The 14,371-nt window shown below is 41.7% G+C and overlaps 1 protein-coding gene across 2 annotated transcripts in view; it reads right to left on the bottom strand.

The window, feature by feature from the left end:
- Positions 1–7,257: 7,257 nt before the first annotated feature.
- The window catches only part of CRADD (CASP2 and RIPK1 domain containing adaptor with death domain), a 76,714-nt gene continuing 69,600 nt past the window's right edge, over positions 7,258–14,371 (bottom strand). For both annotated transcript variants that reach the window (XM_018910105.3, XM_018910104.3), the window contains exon 3: positions 7,258–7,775. In XM_018910105.3, the coding sequence (XP_018765650.1) occupies positions 7,480–7,775 (296 nt within the window). In that variant the 3' untranslated portion in view covers positions 7,258–7,479. The remainder of the gene's footprint in view (positions 7,776–14,371) is intronic.

The raw sequence follows: 14,371 nt of genomic DNA, 5'->3' as shown, positions 1-14,371 counted from the left end.
TTGGGGCTCCCCTTGCTTGCTGTACAATGGCTGCTTGCTTTGACAGCAATCTTGAGTGTGCACAATCTCAGGCTCCCTAAGCCTTCATCGAACTTTGCTCACCAAAAGTCTGCATTACTCTACAAACTGCAGTCTGAAGGGGTTTCTCAAATGTTGCAAAGTCAGGGCCAGAAACGGAGAAAAAGAATATGTAATTATTGAGGCTTATTTCACGTGCAGACATCAGACCCAATGCCACAGAGAGCCCAGTGAGAGGCAAGTAAAATTCCTTCAGAAGGTTTGCTTTCCCAGGTCCCTTTGTGGCTTGTTTATTAATCCGGAGATTTTTCTCAGAAGTCTTTATTATCCAGAACAGGGGTGTGTGCTGTTTGCATACTGCTTCTTGGAAATTACTGGGAGGCAACTTACTGGGAGGTAATTCTAGATGGGAATCTGAACCAAAGGTGTTGCTTAAGCATTTAGAAGAATAATTGAGCACTTGCTATGCAGTTTGTTTAATAACCTGAAAGACGGATCCTTATCAGAAGTCTCCACACGCTCTAGTTACTCAATTGCTTTCTTATTTAAATAAAGCCTATCAAATATGTCCATAAAAATAAAAGCACCTCATAAGAGGCAGTTTCACCAAGGTGTGCCTCCTCTAGATAATTAAATTAAATGCAGTATTTTCTTGCTAGTATGTCTTTATATCCTTTTTTTTTTTTACAGAGGTGCTGTGCTTCTCTTGGGCTTTCAAGGGCAATGACTGTGCCACGAGTGCCCAGCACTACTCCTGTTAAGGTGCCATGGTGGAAGATGTGCTTGTTAGCTCATCCTGAGTGGTCTCAACCAAGCAGAAACATTCCCAGCTCTTTCCTGAAGTTCACAAGGTGAACTCTCCTGATGGAGAAAGTACCATTAAAAAAATCAAACATTGAAGCAGTGTAGGAATCTCTGTGTGCTTGCTTCCTAGAGAATGGTGTTCAGTGTACATGTAAAAAACCCTAGAACACCCCACTCTGGTTTCTAAGGACAACTGAATGATTGTCTTCAGGATAACCCAAAGTTAGTGGTGCAAAGATAAACAAGTATAATAAATAACATTAAAATAGCTAATGATTGAAAACACAGTGACCAGTGACATGCAGAAGTCTCAGGTAGTAGAATGATTGGACATTTCCAGAGTCACAAGGGCTAATGTTTGAGGCCCACACCTGAGCTACATGCCACTGGGCAGGCTTACTTAAGAGCTGCCAAATGACCAAGTTCAAGCATCCCAATGGCAGGGAAAAATTTCCTCTACCAGTACAGAACCCAAACCAGAGAGGAAAGGCTGGACCAATTTTGAATTAAAGAAAAAAGTGATATTGTCAGCCAAAAATTAATCCTGACTCCAGAATTACATCTTCAACTAGGAACACAGCTGATGGGCACTAAGCTTGAGCAGTGCTCCCAGCTAAGGTGTTGTCCTAACCTGTCCTGAGCCTGTTCATGGAGGTGACTCTGTTGAGCAGGAACAGGACCTTGGGCAGTTAAATATTATGCCTTGGCACACATTCCTGAGGACAGGGCTCACAAGAGAGAGAAGTAACTCAGCAGCCAGTGAAATAGCCTTTGAGCATATGTTGCAAGGAGCTGTTAAGGAGGTCTCTGTGCATCCTCTCCACGTGAATGAACTTGTTGCTGGTGTGCTGAAGGTCTGGCTGTCACCCTGAGAACCCAGTGACCTCTCTGCACAAATCTCAGCAGCCAGAGCAAAGCACAGTACCTACTCTGCCCAGGGTCTAATGGGTTTGTCCCTCTCATGGCCTGAGGCAGTTCAAGTACTTGGCTCATTTGATCCTGCCTGCCAAGTCTGACAGCAAGGGCTGGTTCTGTGTGGGTCAGATGTGAAAGCTGTAAAAAAAGAAGAAAACCCACAGATTTCTATTACATTGTGCTTCTTTCGGGTCAGCAGTGGCTTTGCAACACTGATCTCAAGGTGGAAAACTCTATGAATGTATTAATAGTTTCCTGAGCCACCAAATCCCAGGTTTTATGGTATTATTCTCATTCCAAAACTCAAAATTATCTTGGTTTGGAGATTTACCAATATTCTTTGCTGCATGGCTCCACTTTTCTGTTTGGTTTTTTTTTTTTTTTTTCCTTTTTCATGGCACTTACTTGGAAGTGAATAGTGCAAAGCAGTACTTGTGGCAGTGAAAAGAGGACCCCAAAGCCTAGAATTCCTACTACATCCACAAAACTCCCTTTCCTTTTGATTGCCTCAAATCCAAAAAGCCTGCTTTTTCGCAAGGAGATAGTAAAAGTACCATGCTTCAGCAGGTTCCAATTAAAGAAGGCCTAATCCAAAGCACACTGAAGTTAATAATAGACTTTTTGTCTCTTTGCTCTTGGGGCTTGGAGCAGACATCAGCTTCAGAAATGGTACCTCTATCATCTACAGATGTTTAAATGCAGCCTCTTCCTACAGCAGAGACAGGAATCTTCCTGTGACATCATCACCTCTACCCACCAGGGAAATTGCATTTTTCAAAGGGAAAATGCAATTAATCTTTTTTCACAGGTAAAATGCTAGGTTCAGAAGTGAATTTTGCTAAAACACATACTAATTTTTTAAATCTGCTTATTTTTGTTTCTGGCAAATGCTCATTTTTTCTTAGGTCATCAGTTCGGGGGGGAAAAAGCCAAATCCCTGGATTTACTTTTAGATCTTTAGATCTTAGGTGACAGTAAGACACCTTGAAAGTTAAAATTCTTTTCATTTAGGGAAATCTGGAGAAAGATTTTGAATATTCACTGTAAACAGACAAAGATTTTGTCAACTGTCCTTTTAGCTCTACTTCAACTATGTCTTGACATTGGTCTGTGTTCTATGAAGAATATGGAAGCTTATAAACAGATTAGCTCTCAGAGACTGTTTTCCTTTCCAATAAGAAACAAAATTGGCAGCATGACCACATCTAGCATGAGATGAACATGCCTTTTATTTTCTTTGAATATAATATGACATTGTTTATTTTTCCAGACTTTTGCAAAATGTTTTATTCCATATATCAATGACTGTTATAAAATATGACTCCAGATGGAAATTTCCCCCACTATATCTGGGAGAAGTGGCTCACAGATGACTGCATTTTCATTTTAAACTCCTAAATGCTGGCAGTCTGACATGCCTTTACCCTGAGAAGATCCTTTGTGATCACTCATACAGCTTATGCAGGTGAGAATTAGTGCTCTTAGGTCTTGCCTATTGCCATGCTAGGAGTCCACCTGTACTTCCAGAGTCCAAACCAGATTTTTTTAGTTTTAGTTTTTTAAAAGAGCTTCTTTACAACTTAGAAGAGTTAAATGGGATGTCAAAGTCTCCCCTGGAGACCAAGGAAGAGAATCAATGACGACTTCTTCCAAGGACTGGAAGTTATGCCATCTGTTTCAGTAGAAGCTCCAGCAGCAGCCACATTTATGCTTTCCTGTCTTGGAGCTCCTGAACTCTGCCACAAATAAGTAGATACCAATAATACCAGTTTCACTAGAGAGGATTGTGGACATTGGTTAAGAAATCTGAACACATCAGAGAGCAGTTTCTGCTGGCTCACCTTGGCCAAACTCATGTTCCATCCCAAAGCCCAAAGGGGCTGAGCGCCTCTCCACAAGTGGTGGAACTGGGGTTCCCCTGGAAGTCAGCCTGCCCCTGCACCAGACCTGGATGCACAGTGGGCAGGGAGGACAGGAGTCCCCGTGCAAGTCTCCTATCATCACCTAAACTTTGGCACAAGGGAGTTTGAGGCAAAGGGAGAGATAGGGAAACTCACTGATTTGCCTCAGTCCTGAACAACACTCAAGTCGCAGGCTTGCCCACGAGATTTAAATAAATCACATTTGGTCTTAAATTAGCAGAAAAGAATAAACATTTTAAGATCTTTTGAGAGTTCTATGAGAGAATAAGAGGCCTTACTATACATCTGAAGAATTAAATTGTCTTAATTGCATCCTTGTGCAAAATAAAGCATTACATACAGAAGAAAAATATTTTAGGTGGATGGAAAAATCCACTAGGTTAAAGGAATACTACTATCAGTTAAATGTACCTCTGCACTTGTGTAGTGCAAAAACAAGCTTTAATAAAAATGAAGAGTCTAATAGGAACATTTCCATGAATTTAAAAAGATCAGCAATGGAAACAATCTCATAAAACAAGTAAACATCTTTCTTCAATATTTGCAACTCAAGTATTACAGCATTCATTTAGGCCCTAGGAATGTGAAAGCAACTGTAAATTATTAATTATATGTTTTGCCCTACAATATGAGAGGCCAGGTTTTACAATCCTTGTCTAGCTGTGGCTCCTATAATTTTAGTACCACGTGCAAGGGTTGTACCATTTAGCCCACCTAAAGAAGTTGGAAAAATTACCTGATATGATACTCACCCATCAGGTTTCCAGTGGCCCATAGTAGATACTCAGACAGATACCTGGCTTGAAAGGAAGCCTTATTTAGCATGAAATTTCATATCTACTGAAGGTCATTTTCTTCACCATTAAAAAGACTCTAAGTATATGAGTTATGGATAACCTGACATTGGTCAACCATATCCTGGGCTGCATCAAAAGAAGCATGGCCAGCAGGTTGAGGGAGGTGATCTCTACCTCTTCTCCACTCTCATAAGACCCCACCTGGAGTGCTGCTAACAGCACTGGAGTCCACATACAGGAAGGACACAGAAGTATTGGAGTGAGTCCCGAGAGGCTCCATCAAGAGGACCAGAGGGCTAGAGCACTTCTATGAGGAAAGGCTGAGATAGTTGGGACTGCTCAGCCTGGAGAAGAGAAGGCTATGGAGAGACCTTACAGCACTGTCCAGTAACTAAAAGAGGCCTACAAGAAAGCTGGAGAGGGACTTTTTACAAGGACACGTAGTGACAAGACAAGGAGTAGGGGCTTCAAACTGGAAGAGGGTAGGTTTAGATTAAATATTAGGGAGAAATTCTTAATTGTGAGGGTGATGAGGCACTGGAAGAGATTGCCCAGATATGTTTGGATGCCTCATTCCTGGAAGTGTTCAAGGCCAGGTTAGACTGGGCTTTGAGCAAACTGGTGTACTGAAAGGTGCCCAGGGCAGATGTGCTGGAGCTAGATGATCTTTGAGTCCTTTTCAACTAAAACCATCCAATGATTTCATGAAATGAAGAACATGAAATGCAAAGTTCACCCAGAGAAGAAGGTACCAGGGTCATGTGAGTGTGCCCATTACATTGCTTTACTGCCCAGACTGGTTGCCTCCTTGGAGCACTGTGCTCCTTCTGGGTTAACTGGGGATGAACTGCCTTGAAGGCCAGTCTGTATTCAGACTTGGTCCTTGTTGGTTCAGAGCAAGATAAGGTACTTACATTTATGACACTGGGAGTCAACTTCTTCCTCTACATCACATTTTCAGTAGTTTCTCCTGTCAACCATCTCCAGCTTTTCCTCCAAACTGCTGCCAGAAAGACTGCTTTGCCTCTCTTCCCTATTATGCAAACCATGCTCCTGTCAATCTCACTGTCAGAATTGCTTCAAAGTTCTCATCCCACTACCTGTGCTGGGCTGTGCTCACATGAATTTGCCAAATGTCTGTACACCTGCTCTGGGATGGTTTTCCACCTAAAAAAGAACATGGTTGGCATTAAACCATCATGAAACAGAAAAAAAATAAAACCCAAACCTAAATTAATTTATCTTGTTTATCTGGAATTTTTTAGTTAATCTCTGGAAGTAGGATCTACCTAGTTAAGATCTGAGTGAGGTATTACAGTATCACAATTTACTGAATGTCAGAACTCTATATAGAAGATTAAAAACAAAATATTACCAGATTGCTTCAGAACCTGCAGGAGCCAGATCCTGCCAGAATATATTTTCTGTTTCCATGCTTCTAAAAACCAAGGCATTTAGGATTTCTTTAAAATCTCTTTGTCTTTTCTAATTTCCCATGTATTTCCAAGTTTGCATATAAAAAGAACAAATTTAAAAAAACAAAAAGCAGTGACATTCATCCTTGCTCAGTAAAAACTTCAGACAAGGCTGTTAAGCTGTGAAATTAGAGCAAATTTTGCAAGATGGGAAGTTCTTTGGCAGTGACTCTGTAGATGAAACAGTCTAAAGTAACTTGCTCATAAATAGACCTAGAAATTCAGCATCAGAATTCTGTTCTTCATTTACTGTACAGCAATGTATTCTGCCTCTTATCAATAGGCCTCAGAGAGTATCTGGTCACTCCCATTGCCTTTGGGTATCCTGCAGACTGATCCCCCCTTGCCTGGTCAGCAAAGATCTCAGTATTTTTTTCCAGCAGGAATAAAATCTCCATGACAGAAGGGAAGGAGGAGAAGAGCACAAGCTTCACTGTTTTTCTGCATAAAATCTTATCTTCATTTATGGTATAATTACACTGGCAAAGAACTGAGGATAGCAGTGTCAAAGCTGCCCCCATTAGGTGCAGAAAAGCTGACAGAAAGCAAATGAGCCTGGTGGATGGCTGGAGGGAAGCTGGAGAGAGAGCAGTGGGAAGTTCATCTTGACCATAAAGGACCTGCTCAATTCACTACTGTTGGGTGTGCAGTGGTCAGAGCAATGTGCCTGTGGATGCTTGACCTCACCATGAAACAAGGTTGCCTGGATACCAAGCACAGTTCAAAGACTCCACAGGCACCTGAGGTCTCCCAGTTTATTAGCAGAGACAAACACGGACAACACAGAAGTTGTCTTCTTTTTTAGGCTGCTTCTTGCTCAGTTTACCTGGTTCTTGCCTACTTCTGGTCACTTTTCTACTGTGTGTCTTCCCTGAGAACTCCCCACCTGTGACAAGGCATATGCACACAGGGCCTGCCTGCAGAAACCTACACCCATTAAATTATAATGGCAGAAACCCTCACAGCCACACTACATTCCTGCTACTTCCACTTAGGGCCTTTTTCAAAGGCAGACCAAAGTAGCAGCCATCTTTCCTAGCAAGAAACTGTATGTGTTGAAACTTTTATAAATGTGAAATTAGCCACCTGCAATAACTGTTGAAAAATTGTTAAATTAGTTATAGTGATTAGTCTCATTTCTTGCTGTAATATCAGGGAACTAGCATGAAAGAGCAGTAAAAAGGCTCCTACATAGTCCAGAAAATAAGTTAAACCAAGTCTTACTCCCTCAGTGAAATCCAAAACCTTGCTGAACTCACTGCAGGCCTGCTTGCAAGAACTTTGTCACCCTATATCCCCACTGAAATAGCACAAAAGGGAACAGGAAAGAGTGATCCATTTTTTAATGCCTGCCAAAAATTAATCCGGCATGAAAAGAATTACAAGTCACAAGATGCCACAGAAAACTGGAATGTTTAAGCTTAATAAAATCACAGTTCCCAACCCCATTTTTTTTACAGCTTGAAGCATCCAATCTTCAACATACATTTCCATCCTCTTCGCTTAATTGAACGAAACCCATGGACGCTCTGCATGAACAGCATGGCTTCACTCAAGCATGTACTGGATCACCGAAGGATCCACCTCCTCTGCCATCAGACTGCAGTGCAGACTCTGGATCGTTGCTTTTTTCCCCAAGCGCTGTCTCCACAGGACAAATGCAGCTACGATCTGGGACTGCAGGTTGTGAGGGTGATTGACTTTACATCGATAGATGTCACTATGGGACAAACCCAAGCACAGAGCTACATGCTCCCACTCAGGTCCCAGCCTCCTTGCCAGCTTGTTCAGCTGCTGGTCTGTTGGTGACATCTTCAAAATGCACGGTGCAACTTCAGTGAGGTCTGTAAAAGAGGGGGAAAAGAAAAAAAAAGAGAAAGAAAAAGCATGTATGTCACTAGGCAATGCTGCAAGAGTTCATGGGAGACCTTGACAAAGGAGGGATTAAGCATGAGCAAAGCTGAGGCGAAATAATTAATTAATTAAAGAAACAGAATACATATTTACCTAGAAAAATTAATTACATAATCAACCAGAAGATTAATCAGAGGAAAACTAATGCTCAGTAGACCATACCAGGGAACCTTGTGGTTTTCAATGTCAGTAACCCAGAGATCAGAACTGTACACCAAAGCAAAGACTTCCAAATGTAATTATAGATTTCAGGGTAGTGAACAAGAAAGGTTTTCAGGGAACCTGTTTCCAGCAGCCATCATCCTCAATGTGCTTGCACCGGTATGATACAGTGACAAGTGACAAACATGGAATCAAAAATACCTTATTACTCCTATTCTGGGACTCCATTTATACGCTTCAGAAATAAATTTGATTCCTAAGTTAATCGGTATTCCACAATTTTTTTTTTCCTGAGAGTTGTTTGCAGGAAATTCTGTCCTAAGATGCTACTTACCCTTTCTGGTCTGTCACATATGGCAAACTCATCTTGAGGAGACCAGCCTTGAGGGCTTTTCTTCTATTTGAATGAATCCATAAGCATGGTTCAGGTGAACCCAAATGAACATGGCATCAACACTGTTCACAAATACAAATTATGCTTCCTTATCCCTCAGATCTTGTAACACTCCTGAAATCAGGCATGCATGTGCCACAGCTCCATTCATCTGACCTCCTTGAAGATGTTTTCAGGACAATGCAAGGAGGTCCCATTTTTTCTCAGAGATTTTTGCCTGATGCTAGGTCCCTTAGGATTGTCCACGTACCCAAGAGAATGCACTCTTCATCCAAAAAGACACTTCACCTTGAACTGGTACTTGAGGGGGACAGGATCAATGCAACTACCAAAACAACTTTCATAGGAAGCATTTAGATAGCTGTAATTATCAGCAGGAAAAATCTTGTAGGGACTGAATCAAGCTTTTCTTGCACACAGAACTGATCCCTTTATGTGTTCCCTAGAATAATCTGATAATTAAAATAAAACCCCAAAAGTATTAATACAAACAGTGTTAGCAGCCAAGTGAGAATTCAGTAGTGTTCAGAAAGAGGCTGTGGGGGATCCAGCTCACCTAACTACAGGTAATACCTCCTGAACTAAATATGCTAGGATCAATTACTGCTGAGAAGAGAAATAGACTCTTCCAAAATACAAACCCTTTCACTGGAAATAGGATGTCAAAAATAATCAGATTAATAAACTAAACTCCTCTAAATGTGCACATTTCTCTCCACTGGTTGTAAAAGGAGCATTGGGTATAAGCTCAAATGTTGATGTTGATGCTGTAAACAACCAGTGACAGCGAAATGATTCTCTGCCTATGAGTTCAAACCATATGCCAGCCTTCTAAAAGGTGCATTTAGAAAAGCAGCACAAAATACCTACAAAGTCTATTTGTTCTTCGACAGCCTTTGTGATCAAAAGCTGAAATGAAGAGTCAATGCAGTCTGCAACTGCTGCTCTACTTCTCTTGCTGAAGATGCTGCACCAAATCACAGGCAAATACCCCCTTGAAAAATGCTGATTATAGCCCGTTGGTCTGAAGGAGCAGACTCCCTACCGAAATGCTGCTTTGAAAAATCTAATTTATAGCTCCAATATCATGCTCACAGTCTCCACTACAGCAGAACAGAAGCTCCAGAAAGCACCATTCCTTCCTTTTATCAAAAGTAATTGTTTTTGCATAGAAGATCCAGAGCCTGCAAATGTTTGTACCATTTCAGCCAAATAATACACAAGAACTATACAAAGCTGCTTTGAGTAAAGAGAAAATTGCTTTCTGAAGAATATTTAGGTCTCTTTCATCTTTCTGTCTCCAGACTACCAAAAGAATCTGGGACAAGTGCTGGTTTGTGGATAGGGCAGAGGATGCACATCTTCTGAAGAAGGCGGAGCAATACCTGTGAGGCTGCCCTATGCTGTCACACCAGATGTGATACCAGTTTCACAGGCAAGTCAGGACAAGGCAGTGTCTTTCATGAATGAAAATATCTGAGAATAAAATAAATATAGCTACACTGTGCTGTCACCAACAATACTTTTCGGTATTAAACCCTTTCTTCGGCTTATGGTCAGCTATTGTGTACCCACAGCAGTAACACCTGAAAGCCTGGGTTTTTGCTCTCACACTGCAGTTTTCATACGTCACATCCACTGGCAGAATGATTCTATGATACTGAAATGTGATCAAGCAGGAAGGCCTAACAATAATACATGTCAGCTTGTCCATCCAGCCTTTGATATTAAGCAGACTTTTTTACTACAACAAGTATTTTGCCTTCAGTCTGTTATCAGCCCTTTAATAAGGATCAGAATAAAACCCATCCAGGAGATCTTTTCATCTTATGCTACCATCTGATTCTAATATGGATGTGGAAAACTCTGGGACAGAAGCCAAATGTTAAATTTAATACAAAGGACTGGTGTTTCAGTCCCATTTTATTTTCTGTGATAGCTCATTTTCAGCTCTGATACAAAAACACCGAGGAAAATTGGAGATAAATATGACATGACAGGCAATGTTATTTAGAGGTATAGAGAAATATTTAGCGAGATTTTTCAGTTATGACATGCAAAATCACGAAAAGATTTGGATATGTTCTAGGATTAATGCTACTCCTAATTTAATAAACATAATGGCATTTGAGGTAAAATAGAAATGAGTTCTCTGTGCTCATGCCCAAACTGCTTTGAATATATTGCAAAAATAATAAAGATACCTTTTTTTACGCTATGTTTACTAAAAACTCTCATTTATAATCTCCACTTGTCAGGAACTGCCTGAGGGAGGTAATGAGATTAGAGCAAAAGTTTCAATTATGCAGATCCAGCAGTTGCATTTGAAAGGTACTTTTAGGATACTGAGACCTCATTTTTGAAAAAAAAAAAAAAAAAAAAAAAAAAAAGTCAAGTTTTTCTTGCTCTAGGTGGGTCTGATGAGTAGCAGTCCTCGTTTTGCTCCCGCTTAGCAAAACGGGGACTGCACTGGTAAAAATGGCAAGACGTGGAAGAAATGGGGCTTGGGGCACCACCAGAGGGTGTTGAGGGTTGCTCTGGAGAAGACAATTTGTGCTGCTGTCACCTCCAGAGAGCATCAAGCGAAACACTCTCTCCAGCTGTGGGCATGGTCTAGGCTGTGAGGTGCCAGGGCCACACGCTGCAGAGATTTAGAGGCTGAAGTCTCGTTGCTCATGCTGCAGACACTGAGATCCTGAGGAATGAGGAGCCAACAGCTTTGTGCTGGGGAGAAAGCCAGCCTGGTGCAGAGCTGCTCTCCTGGGACCACCAGCCAGCTGGTTCTTGGGACCTTGAAAATCCCCTTCCATAGAGCTGGAGATAGGAAGGACACTCTGCACTTTGGTTGTGAAGCTGAGAAAGACCTGTGGCTCCTTCTAGTCAAATCTGTATAGCATGAGGGAATGTTTCTCCCCATTGCTGGTGAAGGAAGCTCATCCACACTAAGCTTTATCCTGGTTGTTCCAGTTAAAAAGCAGGAGATGTTGACAACTTGTGGCCTGTGTGTACATCTGTACTTCCAGGCCACTGCACAAACCAAGAGTTATAATGGTGCTGGTGAGCGTGGACAGGAAACAGAGCTGGGTATAAACAGTATCACAGATATAGACCAGACAAAAGAGAGTTACCCAAATAACAGAGATACAAAAACCACATGGGGCAAATGCAGAGAGTCACCATTGTGCACTTCTTTTTCTTCAGAACCTCTACAGGTTTAAGTAGGAGACACCAAGAAGACACTGGAAAAATCAGGGGGATGGAAAACAAACTCACCTCAGCTGTGTCCCACTTGGCACAAATGTGAGGATGTAAGATAAAGCCCACACAGGAGACAGCAGCCAAAAGGGCTGAGGCATTTCTGGGTGACCTGCAAAGTACTCAGCTGATTCCTCAGAACTGCTGGGGCCCAAAGTGCCTTACAGTTTTAGCTAAAGGACCCTTCTCCATGTATGTGTGACTTCTTTGTGCATGACCAAAAGCATTTCTTGCAGTTTCAGAGAGACTTCTCCCCTGCAAAGTCAATACTTTTAACACAAACCCAACTTTTTGGTTTTTGCTCCCTGCTGTATAAGAGGGACTTGGATAGAAATTGCACCTGAATCCAAAGTACTGAAAAAGTCTCAGTCAGTTGCTGCCTAATCCTACAAGAACAATGCAACAGGCAGGTCAGGAGACAATTGAAGAGTCAGGGATGTATTATGGCCCATGTTTTATCCAATAACTAACAAATCTGTCTGTTGGGAAAGGTGTTTCTGCAGACTGGTCTCTGCTTCCAGCACTTTCTCTGTATTTTATTCACCTAAAGGACCATGTACAAACTTGTTGGATAAGACAGAAGGAGCCATGGAAGAGGAAAGGGGAATCCAGCTATCTCTGAGCTGCACATTCTAATGCTGAGGTGACAGACATACTCCATTTCTCCTGGTAAATCATTACAGAAAAAAGATAAAGATTTCCCTGGGAAGAGTCAAGAATTCTTCCTAGCCTCCAGTACAGCACCTGCGTGAGAGAAAACTCTCCTGGGAATCAAGCAGTATGCTGAAATGAAGCATGCAAGAGCTCTTGGCAGGAACAATGCTAGGAAAATGCTCTAATTATTATATAATCACATCAGAAACATGTCAGAGCGTCTGGTCTTCAGACCCTGCATAACTGGAATGGGACTGTAAAGAGGAGTAACTGCCTGGGCATGGATCTGGCCTCAGCATCCCCCCCTGCTAGGTGTATGGAGCCCTTCAGGATCTGGACTCAAGACGTGCACTGCTCTTCACTTAACCCTCTTATCAGATCCTCGTCATGATTTCTAAAGAGTTCAAACCAAACATTTCAGAGTCCTTTTTAATCATCTTTTCTGCCATCTGGAGAACAGTTCTTCCCTGAGAAGTGGTAAAGTTAGATTAAGAGGTTCTACAAGCAGCAAACCAAAGAAGCCTCACTTCCCCCCAGGATGGGAATCCTACAGCTGACTTCAGGTCTTCTCCAGCTGCTTACCTATTCTCAAGACATTCAAACTGCTCCTTTACTCAACAGCAAACAGACAGGCTTCTTGATTTTGGACAAGAGGTTCAGAGGGTTCTAGGGGTACGTGCATACACACAACACCCCACAGCAGAGTAGTGCATGGCCCTGGTTACTAGAGGAAATTGAGCTAAAAGGGACTCTGAAGCTCCTCAGAACCATCATGGCTAACATGTCATCAGTGCCATGTAGGGCACTTCAGCTAAAGGAAAACATCCCTAAAAATGACTCTAGTGTGAGGTTCTGCTTCCCTCCAGCCAACTCATTCCACTAGCCTGAGCCACAGAGCCAGCACTGGCTACAGAATGGGCATGGTTGCCAAGGCTGTGTGCTGTGTGTTTTGGCAGCTGTGCAATGTTACAGAAATTATTTACTGACTGAATGTCACAACAGTAAACAATGTGCACATAAACAGGTACATTTGCTTTAGAGTAAAATCCCCTTGGAGTGAGCAAAGCAGTGAGAGTGTGTCATGAAGAAAGACAACACTTGGCAGATGAGGTTGGGACAGGTTGACATGAGCAGTAAGGTGGGGTTGCAGAACCTGAACTGAATGACACAATGTAATGCTCCCACTAATCAAGAGACTGGAGATTTCTAGAAGCTGCAACTGCCCCAAGGTGCCAGAGATGCTGGATGAAAAGGTCAGCAGAGAAGAGGCATTTTGAGGGATCCCAGTAAGTGCTACAGTAATTGAAGTAAAACAAAGGATTATGGTGAAGATCCTAGTGAGAAGGATGGAATAAAGAGAAATTCTTGGGTAAGTGTAGGGGATGGCTTGGTTTGATTTGTTTGAAAAGAAGAGGGGAGGTACAGTAAGTCTCCATTTGTACAGCTGCTCTGCTGCTTTTTTGTTCATCTGTCAACACTATATTAACAGGTGAAACTGCAGGCAAATGCCTGTCCTCTTCCTACATCACATTCAAATTCATAAGCCAACCTGCAGCCATAAATGCCTGAAGTGCCAAACAGGAGAATTTATGTTTGTTTGAGTAGTCATGCTTCACAATTTCTGTAACTTGGTAACTTCTGATCTGATGAATGCCAACATTATATACGGAATTTGCATGAATAAAACCAACTTCTGTCAATTAGTGATCATAAAACACTTACACTTAAGTATACTTCTGTCGTGGTAATTTACATTTCCAAGTATCTTAATTAAATCATGAAAGGCACTAATCAAAATGAAAGCAAATATGAAATACATTTTTAATACTGGTTGCATTCTTCCTCATTGTGCTGGTTTTTATCATTGCATTAAAAGATACTAAGCTCTCTGCCTTATTTTTAACAAATTGGAATCTACCATACATATGACAGCCAACATGCAGAATAAATTGTGATCATGATCCTTTGGTAACCAAATCTATGGCACTTCCCTGAAGTGAAGTACAATCCACCCAAGGTACCAAATTCAGCTCCTTCCTGCCAAAAGCTTGCTGGGACCCT

Source organism: Serinus canaria, chromosome 1A (genome assembly GCF_022539315.1).
Source record: "Serinus canaria isolate serCan28SL12 chromosome 1A, serCan2020, whole genome shotgun sequence".
NCBI lineage: Eukaryota > Metazoa > Chordata > Aves > Passeriformes > Fringillidae > Serinus > Serinus canaria.
This window is presented reverse-complemented; position numbering and strand designations above follow the sequence as displayed.